Consider the following 17,159-nt stretch of genomic DNA (forward strand, 5'->3'; position numbering starts at 1 on the left):
GCATTTCCTGCAGTTGCAAGGGAAAGTGCCAGGAGAAGGGGTGGTTTGGGTGGGAAGGGATGAATTGACCAGGGAGTTACGGAGGTAGTGGTCTCTGTGGAGAGCAGACAGGGGAGGAGATGGGAAGATGTGGCCAGTGGTGGGATCCCGTTGGAGGTGGTGAAAATGTTGGAGAATTATTTGTTGTATGTGATGGCTGGTAGGGTGGAAGGTGAGGACAAGGGGGACTCTACCCTTGTTACGGGTGGGGGGATGGGGAGTGAGAGCAGAGTTACGGGGTATAGAAGAGACCCTGGTGAGAGCCTCATCTATAGTGAAGAGGGGAACCCCCGTTCCCTGAAGAATGAGGACATCTCCGATGCCCTGGTGTGGAACACCTCATCCTGGGTGCAGATAGAAACATAGCGTAGACGTAGGAATTGGGAGTAGGGTTGGAGTCCTTACAGGAAGCAGGGTGGGAAGAAGTGTAGTCCAGATAACCATGGAAATGTAGTCCAGATAGCCATCATCGTCTTTTAGCTTGATGATTTTTCTTCAAAACGGAAAAGGTTCAGAGACTGATTCATCTGAAGCAAAAATTAATGTTCAAAATATTACTGTTTTGTTGAATATAATATTATTTTTATTAAAGTTTGGATTTATCTTCGTCATCGGCAATGCAATGCAGTTAAGTAGATCCACTGTGGCTTCATTCCAAAATAATGTGGTTCCAATGGCCAACCATAATTTACAGTATCTAGGTCAATTGTTGTTCTGATGAATTTAATTGTTTGGCCAATAGCTATTTTGGAGAGCCAAATGAAATGTATAATATCTCACTTAGGTGCGTAAGCATTGGAGTCTTTGGAAAGTTTAACACATAGATTATGAAATATTTAATCTATAACTAGACTCTTGAGCACAGTACATTTTGTGTATTTTTTTTCACTATTCTGGATTTGCATTCTCATGTGATGTGGAACCAGGCTGAAGTAGTACAAGGAATCTAATTTTACATATTTTCAAAATTCAGATTTATCACCAATTTATCCTTTGTTTGAAATGGAAAATGATTTGCACCAACATGATAATGCAAATACAACTCAAAAAGGATTTTGTTTATTTTCTTGCTATCTTGCAGAGTGATTACGCAAATATATTTATGATTTTTCTATTACACATATTTTCATGAATAACATGAATGTTTCACCTTGCATTAATCCTTAAACAACATCACATGTCATTATATGAATTTAACTATTAGTTTTAATTAGTTGTCAGTTGAAGACAGAAAAATAAAATCTGAAATCGTTGGGCTGGAAACCAGAGTTGCTTGGATAATGCTCGGCACGCCATAATACTTGTTCTCAACTTGTACTAAACTGGAGGACAGATACTGGTGTATTTGACCTTTTGCCTCACCATTGGACTCATTAACAAACTGACCTGAGGGGTCAGAGGCCTTTGGTGTAATGCTTTTCAGTTTTATACCAAGGATGCCTTGGCAAGTGAATGTAATTATCTACCTTAACCAGATAGAGCAGGAGTGGGGAACCTTTTCATGTTGGAATGCTGCATTAAGTTAGTTGTAATATAATAAGGCCGCATCCAAGAAACTTCAATTGGATATACTTCAAAATGTGCATTATTTTGTAAAAATCTGACTAATATGTACCAACTTCAAGAAAATGAAAAAGAATTGTTAATTCTAAAGTTAACTAACCTTTTTATGACTTTGTTGTGAATGTTTTTTGTGGGAAAGAATTTGAATATTTGGTTGCAACATGGAGGTACGCAGTTTCAGCTGATCTTCTAGATGGGTATCCATCATTTGTGACCTTAAGGGCGTCTTGATTTGGGTTAGGTAGGAGTACGTAGATTTGCAGCAATAAGTGGTTGAAAAGCAAGAAAGCATTTTTCGTGCCTGTGGCTGAAGACGTGGGTATTCCATTGCATTTTTCAATCGGATCTTTCTTAGCATCAAATAAGGACTTTAAAATGTCAGCTTCTGAGAGCTCAATCAATTCCATCTGTAGTTCTTTAGGAGCCTTGGAGACATCAACTAGGTGAGGTTGAAATGCTAATTTGAATGCTAAATAATGCTAATTTCGTTGAATCTTTTTTTACTCTTTGGTATTTTAAATATGTTCATTTTAAGATTAAAATACAAATAATAAAAGATGAACAAAAACATATTCATAAAAATAAAAGGATTTGTTATACAAAATTTGAATTCATTCAAAAGGTCGCATTTAATGACCTAGAAGGCCGCATGTGGCCTTAAGGCCACAGGTTCTCCACCCCTGATATAGAGTCATGCAGCGTGGATACAAACCCTTTGGCCCAACTTGCCACAGTGTGGGCACAGTTTCAAGATAAGGAAATGCTCATTTAAAACAGATTTCTTACATAGGGTGGTGAATATCTGCTGTGTTGTAGAGATTAGATCTGTGGAGATTAGGTCACGTGGTATTTCAAGAGAAAGTAGATTTTTTTTTTCAATTTGGGAGTTGTGGACTATATAGAACTGGCACAGAAGGGGAGTTGAGATCTGGAGTAGGTCAGCCATGATCATGTTCAATGAAGGATGAGACGAGGGACTAGATGTCTTATTCCTGCTCGTTTTTTCTTGCGTTTTTGTTTCCTTTTATGTAATACTGCCTTTCATTTTTCTTGGTAGTCACAGATTTTCTTACTGAATTTTTTATGCCCTGAGCTGTGTTGTATTTTTTTTAAACAGCAATTCTTTGTTTTCTGTCACCCTGTATAATATTGTTTCCAAAGTTAGTATACCGAACTCATGCCACATGTCTTTGCAGTTTGCATTATTTAGACTGAAGATCCAGTTTTCAGATGGAACTGAATTACTTTCACTTTTCATACAAAATGTTATCATGTCATGATCACATTTTTTATGAAGGGCCCTTAGCTAACAGATCATCAATTAGCTTATATTAGTTCAAGTTCAAGTTCAAGTTCAAGTTAGTTTATTGTCATGTGTCCCTGTATAGGACAATGAAATTCTTGCTTTGCTTAAGCACACAGAAAATAGTAGGCATTTACTACAAAACAGATAAATGTGTCCACATACCATGATATAAATATATACAAACATGAATAAATAAACTGATAGTGCAAATAACAGAAAGTGGTTGGTAATAATCAGAGTTTTGTCCGAGCCAGGTTTAATAGCCTGATGGCTGAGGGGAAGTAACTATTCCTGAACCTGGTTGTTGCAGTCTTCAGGCTCCTGTACCTTCTACCTGAAGGTAGCAGGGAGATGAGTGTGTGGCCAGGATGGTGTGGGTCTTTGATGATACTGCCAGCCTTTTTGAGGCAGCGACTGCGATAAATCCCCTCGATGGAAGGAAGGTCAGAGTCGATGTTGGACTGGGCAGTGTTTACTACTTTTTGTAGTCTTTTCCTTTCCAGGGCGCTCAAATTGCCGAACCAAGCCACGATGCAACCGGTCAGCATGTTCTCGACTGTGCACCTGTAGAAGTTAGAGAGAGTCTTCCTTGACAATCCGACTCTCCGTAATCTTCTCAGGAAGTAGAGGCGCTGATGTGCTTTTTTGATGATTGCATTAGTGTTCTCGGACCAGGAAAGATCTTCAGAGATGTGCACACCCAGGAATTTGAAGCTCTTGACCCTTTCAACCATCGACCCGTTGATATAAATGGGGCTGTGGGTCCCCCTCCTACTCCTTCCAAAGGAATGGAGTACACAATGTTAGGTTAAAAATAGTGTGTTCCCTAATTAGTGCTTCCATTTACAGGCTGTCCCTGGTTTATGAGCATAGGAATGAGCTCCCATATGATAAATTCAAAAGTCTATGAACTGCAGACATTATGTCCTCCCTCTCCCCCTCTCCCCCTCTCTCTCCTGGGGAGATGAGGAAATGTTGATAGTTGTCCCAAGCCCAGTGCCTGAAATACATTTTCATCACTTGTAAACAATGCCTGGGTGTATACTTGAAAAGCTATAAACTTCGGACCTGCTGGACAAGTGCTAAAGATGGAGAGCTCTTCATTGGTTGACACATACACAGGATTTCAGATAGAATTGTTCGTTGTGGCTTCCAATTCATTGATTATGTTATATAGAGTATCATGCGTACTAAATTAATGATTCAGTTATTGAGAACGGCATTTCAATAGTCTGATGTAAGGTCTCTGAATCCATTGTAGTCAGTGCACCTCGCAGGACATTTGGAGTATCCAGCTCTTCAGGATAATGGAACTCGCAAGACCACAATTAGTGGGCTCTGGCCTGTTGTATTTAAAAATATCTGCTTTAGATGGTGGTTATATCTTTTACGACGGATTCCCAATCTTTTTCGTCCCGTTTACCTGGCAACTTTAATAGCACATAACAATGTTATTTCACTTATTTATGAACAACTAATAGAAACATAGAAAATAGGTGCAGGAGTAAGCCATTCGGCCCTTCGAGCCTGCACCGCCATTCAATATGATCATGGCTGATCATCCAACTCAGTATCCTGTACCTGCCTTCTCTCCATACCCCCTGATCCCTTTAGCCACAAGGTCCATATCTAACTACCTCTTAAATATAGCCAATGAACTGGCCTCAACTACCTTCTGTGGCAGAGAATTCCACAGATTCACCACTGTGTGAAAAATGTTTTTCTCATCTCGGTCCTAAAAGACTTCCCCCTTATCCTTAAACTGTGACCCCGTGTTCTGGACTTCCCCAACATTGGGAACAATCTTCCTGCATCTAGCCTGTCCAACCCCTTAAGAATTTTGTACGTTTCTATAAGATCCCCCCTCAATCTTCTAAATTCTAGTGAGTACAAGCCGAGTCTATCCAGTCTTTCTTCATATGAAAGTCCTGACATCCCAGGAATCAGTCTGGTGAACCTTCTCTGTATTCCCTCTATGGCAAGAATGTTGTTCCTCAGATTAGGAGACCAAAACTGTACACAATACTCCAGGTGTGGTCTCACCAAGGCCCTGTACAACTGCAGCAGAACCTCCGTGTTCCTATACTCAAATCCTTTCGCTATGAATGCTAACATACCATTCGCTTTCTTCACTGCCTGCTGCACCTGCATGCCTACTTTCAATGACTGGTGTACCATGACACCCAGGTCTCGTTGTATCTCCCGTTTTCCTAATCGGCCACCATTCAGATAATAGTCTACTTTCCTGTTCTTGCCACCAAAGTGGATAACCTCACATTCATCCACATTATACTGCATCTGCCATGCATTTGCCCACTCACCCAACCTATCTAAGTCACCTTGCAGCCTCAGCCATGATCATATTGAACAGATACCGGTATACCAGAACCAAACACAGTCAGTCAATGAGAAAAAATATGTACAAATCCAGAATCAACAAATTTACCCTCTGGGTAGGCAAAATTTACTCCCTGTAGGTAAATTCACCCCAGGTTGGAAACCTTTGTTTTACGAGTACTGAGGCTAAAAGGGGAAAATACAAAAAGAAAAATGTGTTACAAGGAATGGCTCTAAGATTTCATTACATCCAATAGATTCCAGTGTAAATTGATGAACAAAGTTAATTTGACTTTGGGATTAAGGTTAGAATGAATCCACCAAATTCATAACTCTGCATCTGGGCATACCCTTGGCTTATCTCTGCAACCTTTTTCCTTGTTTTGATTATAGGGTTATTAATGATTTAATTATTTACGTACTGTTGGTGAATATAATCCAGTAGTTGGTTTCAAAGTAAAACTAATTTCTCTGTTCTAGGTACAAGGAAGTTTGCAGAGAATGTTAAAAAGAGTGCTGCTGTTTCTTCAGATTTTATCCCAGAACCAATGCGACCAGGTGCAGAGGGGTATGTGCCTTGGCGTACTGCTGCACGTGCAAATCGATTCAGGTAGCATATTTTTCAGAATGATTGTATATTTTTGTGACCTATTTTTCCTCTTTTTTCACCTGTTTATTCCTTAGAATTCATCAAATTAGAAAGTTATTTTCCTACGGTAACTTTTCAGATTCATTCCTATTCTGAAGGTTCAAAACCTCTGCTATGCTAAGATTTTCTGCTGTCACAGCACTATATCCTGGCACTATTCTGTGGTGTCATGTTACGGCTGTATAAAACCTTGGTTGGGCCACATTTGGAGTATTGTATGCAACTCTGGATACCACACAATGGGAAGGATATGAAAAGTGCAGAAAAGGTTCACCAGTGTGTTATCTGTATTAAAATAGATTAGCTATGCGGAGAGTTTGGATAAGCATGGAATATTTTCTGTGGTGCATCGCAAGTTGTGGGCAACTTGATAGAAGTATATAAAATTATGGGTGGCATAGATACGGTAGATAATCAGAGTCTTTTTGTGGAAATGTCAAATATCAGAGGCACAGGTTTAAGATGAGGGGAGAAATTTTTAAGAGTTCTGCAAGGCATCTTTTTACATAGAGTAGTAGATGCCTGGAATGCACTGCCAAAGAAAGTGGTGGAAGCAACATTTATCATGGTTGATAGCAACATTTAAGAGGTATTTAAGAGACATGAATTGAATGAAGTAATAGGGTTCATGCGCAGGTAGATGGGATTAGTTTGACATCATGGTCAACACATATGTGGTGGGCCGAAAGGCCTGTTCCTGTGCTGCACTGTTGTATCTATTTTCTATGTACCCCTCCGAAGTATCGTCCTAGAAACATCGGTAGGACGGATTCGCAGATGAGTTCATTTGTAGAAATTGGTAATATTGTTGGAGACATGCAGAATTTTCTTAGTCTTCGGAGGAAGGGGAGGCATTGGTGTACTTTCGTGGCCGTGGCATCAGCATGGTTGGATCAGGACAAATTTCAATCAATCAATTGGGAAATGTTAATATGCAAAAGGGTCAAAGAAGCCTTGCACACAAGTCACTGAAAGCAAACGTGGAACAAAAAGCTGATTTGAAGATAAATTGTACTTTGGCTTTCATTGTAAGTGAAATTATGTGGGAACCTGTAGAATGCATTGGAGGCCAAATTGTTGAAAATTATTTTAGGGATACTTTTAGGATCTGGTGGGCTGAGGGATGGTTGATGGAATTTAATGCAGAAAAATGTGAGGTGTTGCATTTTGGGAAGTCTAACATGGGCAGTACCAACACAGTAGGGCTCTGGGGAGTGTTGTTGAGCCGAGGGATCTGGGGTGCAGGTACATAGTTCCTTAAGTAGCATCAAGTGGATAGGGTGGTCAAAAAGGCTTTTCACATATATTCCTTCATCAGTCAGATTTGCGTATAGATGTTGGGAGGTCGAGTTACAATTATATAAGATGTTGGTGAAGCCACATTTAGAGTATTTGTTCCGTTTTGGGCACTATGTTATAAGAATGATGTTGTCAAGCTAGAAAGAGGGCAGAGAAGATTTATGAGAGTGCCTGAGTGGTAGGGAGAGGATGAGCAGGCTGGGGATTTATTTCTTGCAACGCAGGAGGATGAAGGGTGATTATATAGAGGTGTACAAAATCAGGGAGGAATAGATTGCCTAAATACACAGTCTTTTGCCCAGAAGTAGCAAGGGAATCGAGAACCAGGGGACATAGGTTCAAGTTGAAGGGGGAAAATGTTAATAGGAACCCGGGGGGGGGGGGGGTAACTTTTTTACACAAAGGGTGATGGGTATATGGAATGCGCTGCTGGAGCAGGTGGTTGAGGCAGGTACTATCGCAACATTTAAGAAACATTTGTACAGGTACATGGATAGGATAGGTTTAAAAGGATATGGGCTAAACGCTGGCTGATGATACTAGTGTAGATTGGGCATGTTGGTTGACATGGGCAAGTTGGGCCAAAGGGCCTGTTTCCACACTGTAAGACGTTTTGCATTAGATTTTTAGACATAGTTATTTGCAGGTCGAGGGTGAGTGTTAATATAGAAGCAATCATGATTATATTGAATATGAACGGGGTCCTATTGCCTAATTTTGTATTATGTTACTGCAAATGAAAGCTTAGAAATTCTGTTCCTGTGCCATTCTCAACTGATCTCATCTGATGCACTACTTAAGTATTTATTAGTCACAGCACCCTTGTGAATGTGGAAGGGATGATGTGTTGCTCCTACAATTGTCTACAAGGGGATTGTATCAGGCCGATCAGGATGTTACTTGCAATTGAACTCGATGCTCAAGTTTCTTGTTTTGGTTTATGTACAAAGGATTGCTGCATGGATGAAATGTTGCTGTCTTTTATATTTGAAGAACTAAAATCATTTGTGTACTCTGGAGAGATGGGTTTTGCTGATGATAAAACCTGGTGGGTGGTTTGTTTCTCAATCAGTTTACATGATTTTGTAATTGCTCTCCTTGTTGTTCACAGGGGTATTCATCAGGGCTCGCCTCACCAAAATAAAGTGATTCAGGTAATGATATAGCGGTAAATCATAGCGGTTCTTGACAGCCTATTGTGCCACAAAATTATTTTAAATTACAGTAATCAAAATTGACTATTAATTACTACAAAGAAATGTTCCAACTTTCATATGCCATGCCTCTGAGAGATGTCCATTCTCATTGTTAATGCTGCTATCACTGTACAAGTTATTATTAGAAGATAGACAAAAATGCTGGAGAAACTCAGCGGGTGAGGCACCATCTATGGAGCGAAGGAATTAGGCGACGTTTCGGGTCGAGACCCTTCTTCAGCTATTATTAGAAAATCAGCATACTCCAATTTAGTGCTCATTTTGACAACCTCTTGAATTATTGTGCTTTTAAGTACTGAGGGACACAAAATGAATGTGGTGCCTACACATATGAAGGTAATGAAGTGTTGGGGTATGGAAAAGAGTTAATACAAAAGAGATTCACATCTGATAATTGGATGTTTGGAGATGAATTTAAATTGTATAGCTCCAGAAAATTACAGAAGTATAGAGGGATAAGCCCATGAAGGGATATAGGCAGAATGAAGAAGAATAAGATGAATGGGGGTATGTGAATGAATGTATCACTGATTATTGGGATGAGGAGGGAATGACTCCTGATTTGTGATATTTTATGACAACATAAAATAATCCTTTTTTAAAAAATTTTAATAAATATTTTTATTAGAAGCAATGTACAGTAGTATAAACCGTGTATAACATAATACATTTCGTGTACAACTTCTTGTTTTAAATTTAATAATAGACAAGTTACAGAAGCAAAAAAGAGAAGGAAAGAGAAAGTTAAGTAAAGTAGTGATATTGATAGTTCGTGAAAGAATAGATAGAAAGAACCCGTAAAGATATAAAGAAAGAGAAAAAAAAAGCGAGAAAAAACAGGGAAAAAAAACAAAGAAGAATACAAAACAGGAAAAAAATAAAAGGGAAAAGGGATATACCTGCTTCATATCTTTCTACACCCCTGACCCAGTTCTGAAACAGTTAATTTCCAGGGTTATGTTGCACCATGTACTTGTAATAAGTCAATAAAAGGAGACCGAATCTTTAAGAATTGGTCTGCTTTACCTGCTAGGACGAATCTCATATCTTCGAGATGTAACATTTCAGACATGCTTGAAATCCACATTTTAAGCGTTGGGGTGGGTGCATTTTTCCAGAATTTGAGTATGTTTTTTTGCAGTTATCAAGCCATAGTTAAGGAGCCAATTTTGGAATGAAGTCAGCACAGAGCCGGCTTCCATTGTTCCAAAAATAATCAATTCTGTGTTGGGATCCAATTTTATTTTAAATAATTTTGTGAAGATTTCAAAAATTTATTTCAAAAATTTATGGAGTTTTATGCAGGATACAAAGGAGTGTGCTATAGTTGCGTCTTGAGATAAGCATTTATCACAGATGGGAGATACATTTGGAAACATTTTATTCAGTTTAGTTTTCGAGTAATATAGTCTATGTAAAATTTTAAATTGAATTAAGGTATGTCTTACATTAATCGAGCATTTGTGTACAACATAAAATAATCCTGAGTGCAATGAATAGGAAAGAGCCCAAACCAATAGATGAATAGCTCATTCTGGGGATTATGGTGGCATGAATTGCAATCTTTGCGGCAGCAGTTCTAAAATGATTTTGTTATACTAGAAGTAAGTGGTAATCATAACCAAAATGAAATGCATTCAGAAATTCAGTTTGGGATTGAAGAAGACAAAATAATATTTTCTTGACTGGTCAAGGAGAGGAATGGAATTGAGGAATGGTGGCTGTTGATGAGGATTAATGAAAGTGTCAATCTTTCCCATGTTAAGGTAGAGCAAAATTGTAGTTCATCCATGACTGGATGTCGGATAATATTGTGATAAAATCCTAACATTGCGTTTTATCGGTTTGATTTTATTTTGTGCTAATTGTCCTTAATTTTTATTTTTATTTTTCTGTTCTTCAGATTATTTTCACATGTTAAGCCTTTATCTTAATCATGTGTTTGAATTTGTGGATAAACATAAATTCCTACTTTTCTGAAGCTACTGGCTTACTCTAAGCTTATAGCCAATAAATATTTGACTAGCACAAAGTAATTTGAATTGGTACAGTTAATAAGATCGAGCAAAACATCTATTATTTTGCCAAAGCAAGATCTTTCTTACTTGCAGTTGGCAGCACAGAATTTTCATCAGTTTAGATTGAATTTATCTACCTATCTACAGTGGCTTGCAAAAGTTTTCATACCCCTTGAACTTTTCCACTTTTTGTCACGTTACAACCACAAACGTAAATGTATTTTATTGGGATTTTATGTGATAGACCAATACAAAGTGGTGCATAATTGTGAAGTGGAAGGAAAATGATACATGGTTTTCAAATTTTTTTACAAATAAAAATCTGAAAAGTGTGGCGTGCAAAAGTATTCAGCCCCCCTGAGTCAATACTTTGTAGAACCACCTTTCGCTGCAATTACAGCTGCAAGTCTTTTGGGGTATGTCTCTACCAACTTTGCACATCTAGAGACTGAAATTTTTGCACATTCTTCTTTGCAAAATAGCTCAAGCTCAGTCAGATTGGATGGAGAGCGTCTGTGAACAGCAATTTTCAAGTCTTGCCAGAGATTCTCAATTGGATTTTGGTCTGGACTTTGACTGGGCCATTCTAACACATGAATATGCTTTGATCTAAACCATTCCATTGTAGCTCTAGCTGTATGTTTAGGGTCGTTGTCCTGCTGGAAGGTGAACCTCCGCCCTAGTCTCAAGTCTTTTGCAGACTCTAACAGGTTTTCTTCCAAGATTGCCCTGTATTTGGCTCCATCCATCTTCCCATCAACTCTGACCAGCTTCCCTGTCCCTGCTGAAGAAAAGCATCCCCACAGCATGATGCTGCCACCACCATGTTTCACAGTGGGGATGGTGTGTTCAGGGTGATGTGCAGTGTTAGTTTTCCGCCACACATAGCGTTTTGCATTTAGGCCAAAAACTTCAATTTTGGTCTCATCTGACCAGAGCACCTTCCTCCACATGTTTGCTGTGTCCCCCACATGGCTTGTGGCAAACTTCAAATGGGACTTCTTATGGCTTTTTTTCAACAATGGCTTTCTTCTTGCCACTCTTCCATAAAGGCCCGATTTGTGGAGTGCACGACTAATAGTTGGCCTGTGGACAGATTCTCACACCTGAGCTGTGGATCTCTGCAGCTCCTCCAGAGTTACCATGGGCCTCTTGGCTGCTTCTCTGATCAATGCTCTCCTTGCCCGGCCTGTCAGTTTAGGTGGACGGCCATGTCTTGGTAGGTTTGTAGTTGTGCCATACACTTTCCATTTTCGGATGATGGATTGAACAGTGCTCCGTGAGATGTTCAAAGCTTGGGATATTTTTTTATAACCTAACCCTGCTTTAAACTTCTCCACAACTTTATCCCTGACCTGTCTGGTGTGTTCCTTGGGCTTCATGATACTGTTTGTTCACTAATGTTCTCTAACAAACCTCTGAGGCATTCACAGAACAGCTGTATTTATACTGAGATTAGATTACACACAAGTGGACTCTATTTACTAATTAGGTGACTTCTGAAGGCAATTGGTTGCACTGGATTTTATTTAGGGGTATCAAAGTAAAGGGGGCTGAATACTTTTGCACGCCACACTTTTCAGTTTTTTATTTGTAAAAAAATTTGAAAACCATGTATCATTTTCCTTCCACTTCACAATTATGCGCCACTTTGTGTTGGTCTATCACATAAAATCCCAATAAAATACATTTACGTTTGTGGTTGTAACGTGATAAAATGTGGAAAAGTTCAAGGGATATGAATACTTTTGCAAGCCACTGTATCTATCTATCTATGGCGTTCACTCCAACTTGGGGTTGAGTGGTGCCATCAGCTTCATGATGTCCTGCCACTCTCTTCTGTCCTTAGCTAGCCTGCTAGCTCTGACCAGAGAGTTGATGTTCTTTTTGCTGCAGTCTGCTTTCAGGCAGTCACTCCCATCTTTTTGGTGGTTTTCCTCTTGGGCGGTTTCCATGGACACGTGCCTCAAATGCTAGTTTAGGAAAGCATGATGGTGGCATTCGCTGGATATGGCCGAAGTAACGTAGTCTTTTTGTTGTAATTCTGTCCAGAATGGCTAATTCCATACCAAGGGTTGCACGTATGGTGGTGTTCCGGATCCTGTCGAGACATGAAACTACCATTATTTTGCAAAGGCACATCATTTCAAATGTTGAAAGTCTGTTTTCATCTTCCTTCTTTAGTGTCCATATTTCCGCTCCATACAGCTGTATTGAGAGCACAAGTCAGATTCAGATTCAGATTCAGATTCAACTTTAATTGTCATTGTCCGTGTACAGTACAGAGACAACGAAATGCATTTAGTATCTCCCTGGAAGAGCGACATAGCATATGATTTGAATAAATATTTACATTAGCATATATACAGACATAGTGTTTTTCCTGTGGGAGGAGTGTCCGGGGGGGGGGGGGGGTGTTTGGCAGTCACCGAAGTACGTTGTTGAGTAGAGTGACAGCCGCAGGGAAGAAGCTGTTCCTGGACCTGCTGGTCCGGCAACGGAGAGACCTGTAGCGCCTCCCGGATGGTAGGAGGGTAAACAGTCCATGGTTGGGGTGAGAGCAGTCCTTGGCGATGCTGAGCGCCCTCCGCAGACAACGCTTGCTTTGGACAGACTCAATGGAGGGGAGCGAGGAACCGGTGATGCGTTGGGCAATTTTCACCACCCTCTGCAATGCCTTCCGGTCGGAGACAGAGCAGTTGCCATACCATACTGTGATACAGTTGGTAAGGATGCTCTCGATGGTGCAGCGGTAGAAGTTCACCAGGATCTGAGGAGACAATGGACCTGCTTCAGTCTCCTCAGGAAGAAGAGACGCTGGTAAGCCTTCTTGATCAGAGTTGAGGTATTGTGGGTTCAAGAGAGGTCATCGGAGATGTTAACACCCAGGAACCTGAAGCTAGAAACAAGTTCCACCTCCGTCCCGTTAATGTGGATGGGGGTGTGCGTGCCGCCCCTGGACTTCCTGAAGTCTACAATGAGCTCCTTGGTCTTCTTGGAGTTAAGGGCCAGGTTGTTGTCTACTTTATAGAGCTCGATTTTAGTGCTGCTTCGGATGTCTTTGGCTCCATATCTTTTGGAGGTTTTGAACAGTCCCAACAGCTTTCCCAATGCGTAATTTTACGTCTTCGGAGCAGGATCCAGTTTGACATATCTTTCCTCCTAGATATGTGAACTCCTCAACCTGGGCTAATGACGTACCATTGATTTTGATATTTATTTTTATATTCTCTTTGGAGATTGCCCGCACTTGTGTTTTCCTAAGTTGATTTTCAGTCCCAGCGCTTTACTGCTTTCATGTAAGAGGTTTACCAGAGTCTGGTTTCACTCGCAGCAATGAGTGCGATGTCATCTGCAAAGTGCAGGTTATTTAGGAGCTGACCTTGGATATTTACGTCGTGCAATGCATAAAACATGACCAGTTCGAGCAGGATGTTAAATAGCTGTGGTGAGATCACACTCCCTTGTCGCACTCCAACTGCAGTGGTAAACCAATCTGTTAGTTCCCCATTCATTCTTACAGAACTTGTAGATTTCTGGTAAAGTGCTTTTAATAGCCTTATAATTTTGTTGGAAAAACCAAAGAAACCAAGTGCCTTCCACACTCCCTCCTGCCTCACAGAATCGAAGGCCTTTTCAAAGTCATAGAGCGAACAGTTGATCAATGGTTGACCGACCAGGTCTATATCCCGCTTGGGCTTCTGATAGAATCTCTTCTGCCCTTTTCGGTCTGCGACTTTTGCATGAATGACTAAGCAGGCTGATTCCCCTATAATTGCCACGGTCTAGCTTGTCTTTTTTCTTGTAGATTGGTATAATGATTGCCTTTCCCCAGTCATTGGGAAATTCTTCTGCGTCCCATATTTTCTTGCACAGCTTGTGTATAATATCAACCCTTTTGTCTCCGGCAGCTTTGAGTTCTTCTCCAGTAATGCTGTCATAACCCGGGGCTTTCCATCAGAAAGCTTTCTAATTGAGCTGACGATCTCGTCGCGCAGAATAACTGGTTCCACAGTAGAGATTGGTATTTGGGGGATGGTATTTGTGAATTCTTCGTCAACTGGATTTTGCTTGTTGTAGAGGTCTTGGAAGTACTCTTTCCATCTTTCTTTGACCATCAATTTTATTGAGTATTTCTCCCTCTTTGCTTTTAACCGTCTGCATTTTGGTGGTTGATTTCCTTGTAATTTTCTTAATTATTGAGTAAACTTCTTTGGATTTAGCAGCTTGATGCGCTTGGTCTACTTTGACGCATAACTCTTTGAACCACATGTCACGGCATCCTTTGTTTTATTTCTTGATTTCAGGATTTAGGTAGTTACTTCGTTTGGTTGGATCAAGAAGTTTCTCTTGTTTGGCTTTGCTTCTTTCCTTAGCAAGCTGGATAACTTCATCACTGATTCAGGGTTTTTCCTTTTGGCTCTTTTTGTATCAACTTTCTTTGATGTCCCAGTAAAGGCATTTTTAATTTCTGTCCACATGCTTTCTGTGTCGCAATCGTCCTGCTCCAAAAGTGGAGAAAAGCGTCCTCCAATTTCAATTTCATAATCACTTCTAGTGTCTGAGTTTTTGAGTCTGAAGATATCATACTGCTTTGGATATTTGGCGTTCTTGATTGTACGAAATTTCATGTGTATATTAGCTATTACAAGCTGATGTTCAGATCCAATGTCAGCGCTTGGGTAGCTTCTGGCAATTTGCACAGTTTTTCCACTTATTGCTTATCATGATGTAGTCTATTTTGTTGTGTGTTGCTTGATTTGGAGGTCCCATGTCCATTGTCTTGAATCCTTTTTCTGTTTAAAGATTCTGTTTAAATATTAATACATAAATCATTTACGGTGCAGAAATTCAGAAGTTTTCCACCTCGCTGGTTTACTTGGCCATAACCTTGTTTGCCTATGGTGTTTTCCCATTGTTGCCAGTTGGTTCCGACTTTGGCAATTAAGTCTCCCATGATGATGAGGACATCACTTTTCGGAGTTCTATTAACAGTACTTTGCTGAAGATCATAGAATTCATCTATCATTTCTTCTGAATCAGCTGAGTTTGGGGAGTATACTTGTAGAATGGTCATTGCACCGTTCTGTTTTGTATCTTGCCGATGTGAGGCGTGCTGAAATTGGTTTATATCCAAGAAGTGCATTTTGCGCTGTCTTAGTAAGAATAATTGCGACTCCTGCGCAGTGTATTGTGTCATTTCCTGCACATAAAATCTTGTATCCTTGACGGGAAAATTCCCCTGATTCGGTCCAGTGGCTTTTTGCTATTCCCAAGGAAAGTTTTCCATTTGACTAAGAAGGATTTCAATGGTTTCCTTCCAGGCACAATGCTCAAACATTCCATGTTCCGATCTTCTTATCGAGTCCACACACAAGATTAGAAGAAGTTCAGACAGAGCTGAACACACTTCTCGGCATCTGCATACAATGGTGTCTGTCTTGTCACTTCTTGTGCTTCTTGTGTGTGGTGGTGGAAAAATGAGTGGAAACACTGCCGCAACGTGAACACTCTTTCCTTGATCCCCATGTTCCGATATCAATAGTCTTTTTTGAGGTTAGTAGGGCCACCCTTTCCTGTGGTTTATCAACATCAACTCGGCTAATCGGGGCTCGACTTGGTGTTAATCCCGCTCTGGGAGGTCCATCAAATCTTTGGATTAGGTTTGGAGTTGCTGTGTCATTTTGCTCTACGTGTAGGCCCGTAGGAAGAGATGGCTGGTTAGTATAATTAGGGGCTGAAACCCTGGTGCTGTGTTGGCTATTCATCATGATGCAGTTTTACTCATAAGTAAGCTAGGCAGATGGGCGGTCCTCTCCTAGCCACCCTGACCTGTTCATTCTTGCTGAATAATCAACAAGTTAAAAACCCCCACCATTGTGAAGGTAGATCAGAACGCCTACCCATAATCTCACAAGTCAGTTGTCCCCTCACACTACATGCTAAACTACATGCTAAATGCTCGGCTACACTGCATGTTACATGCAAGATGCTACCAAGGACGGTCTCCTCCTTGTATGGTCCATCATATAAATATGATAAGAGAAAGCAGGTTTACGTTTAGCAAATAACATAAATTGAATTTATATTAGTTGCTAATCTCTTAAAATCATTCATAACTGGTTGTTAATAATTCTTAAAGTATAACTATTACTTGTTCAATAGTTTTATTTACACAACCAAGATATAACCAAGTACAGATATAAAATAATTTGTAAAAATTATAAAGATTGGCATTTAAACAATCAACTGGCTGTCAGAGTAGATGTATAAAACTGTTCTTTTTAAAATTGAATATCATAATTTAGGCCTCTTTGTTAACAATTATATTTGTTGTATAAAACCAAAAGAATTGAAACAATTTTCTTTGAGTCAATAATTACAATAAATTGTCAATTATTTTAAGTGCAGGCTCGGACTCCAGTGAAGGTAACATTGGAGAGTGCATCATCTTCAGATACTGAAGAAGCTACCTACACTCCTAATCAACTGTTGCGAATGACCGTTGTTGGAGATTCATCTGAAGCAATCTCAGTGAAGCAGTATAAGCGCATAAAGGTATCGATATATCTGAAAGCAAGAACCTAATTATTTATTCAATGAAACTAAACTTTCTTCTTCCAAATATTGAATGTTCGGTCTATTGTAATTGATAAGGATTATAGAATGTTTTTTTTTGTATTTAGAAGCATGCAGAGAATTTGCTGTACTCTAAAACTGAAATTATGCAA

The 17,159-nt window shown here is 39.8% G+C and overlaps 1 protein-coding gene across 6 annotated transcripts in view; it reads left to right on the forward strand.

The window, feature by feature from the left end:
- cep78 (centrosomal protein 78) overlaps positions 1 to 17,159 on the forward strand; it is a 133,217-nt gene that overhangs the window by 97,709 nt on the left and 18,349 nt on the right. For all 6 annotated transcript variants that reach the window (XM_033017588.1, XM_033017592.1, XM_033017590.1 and 3 more), the window contains 3 exons: positions 5,726 to 5,855; positions 8,305 to 8,347; positions 16,840 to 16,986. In XM_033017588.1, the coding sequence (XP_032873479.1) occupies positions 5,726 to 5,855; positions 8,305 to 8,347; positions 16,840 to 16,986 (320 nt within the window). The remainder of the gene's footprint in view (positions 1 to 5,725; positions 5,856 to 8,304; positions 8,348 to 16,839; positions 16,987 to 17,159) is intronic.

Source organism: Amblyraja radiata, chromosome 3 (assembly GCF_010909765.2).
Source record: "Amblyraja radiata isolate CabotCenter1 chromosome 3, sAmbRad1.1.pri, whole genome shotgun sequence".
NCBI lineage: Eukaryota > Metazoa > Chordata > Chondrichthyes > Rajiformes > Rajidae > Amblyraja > Amblyraja radiata.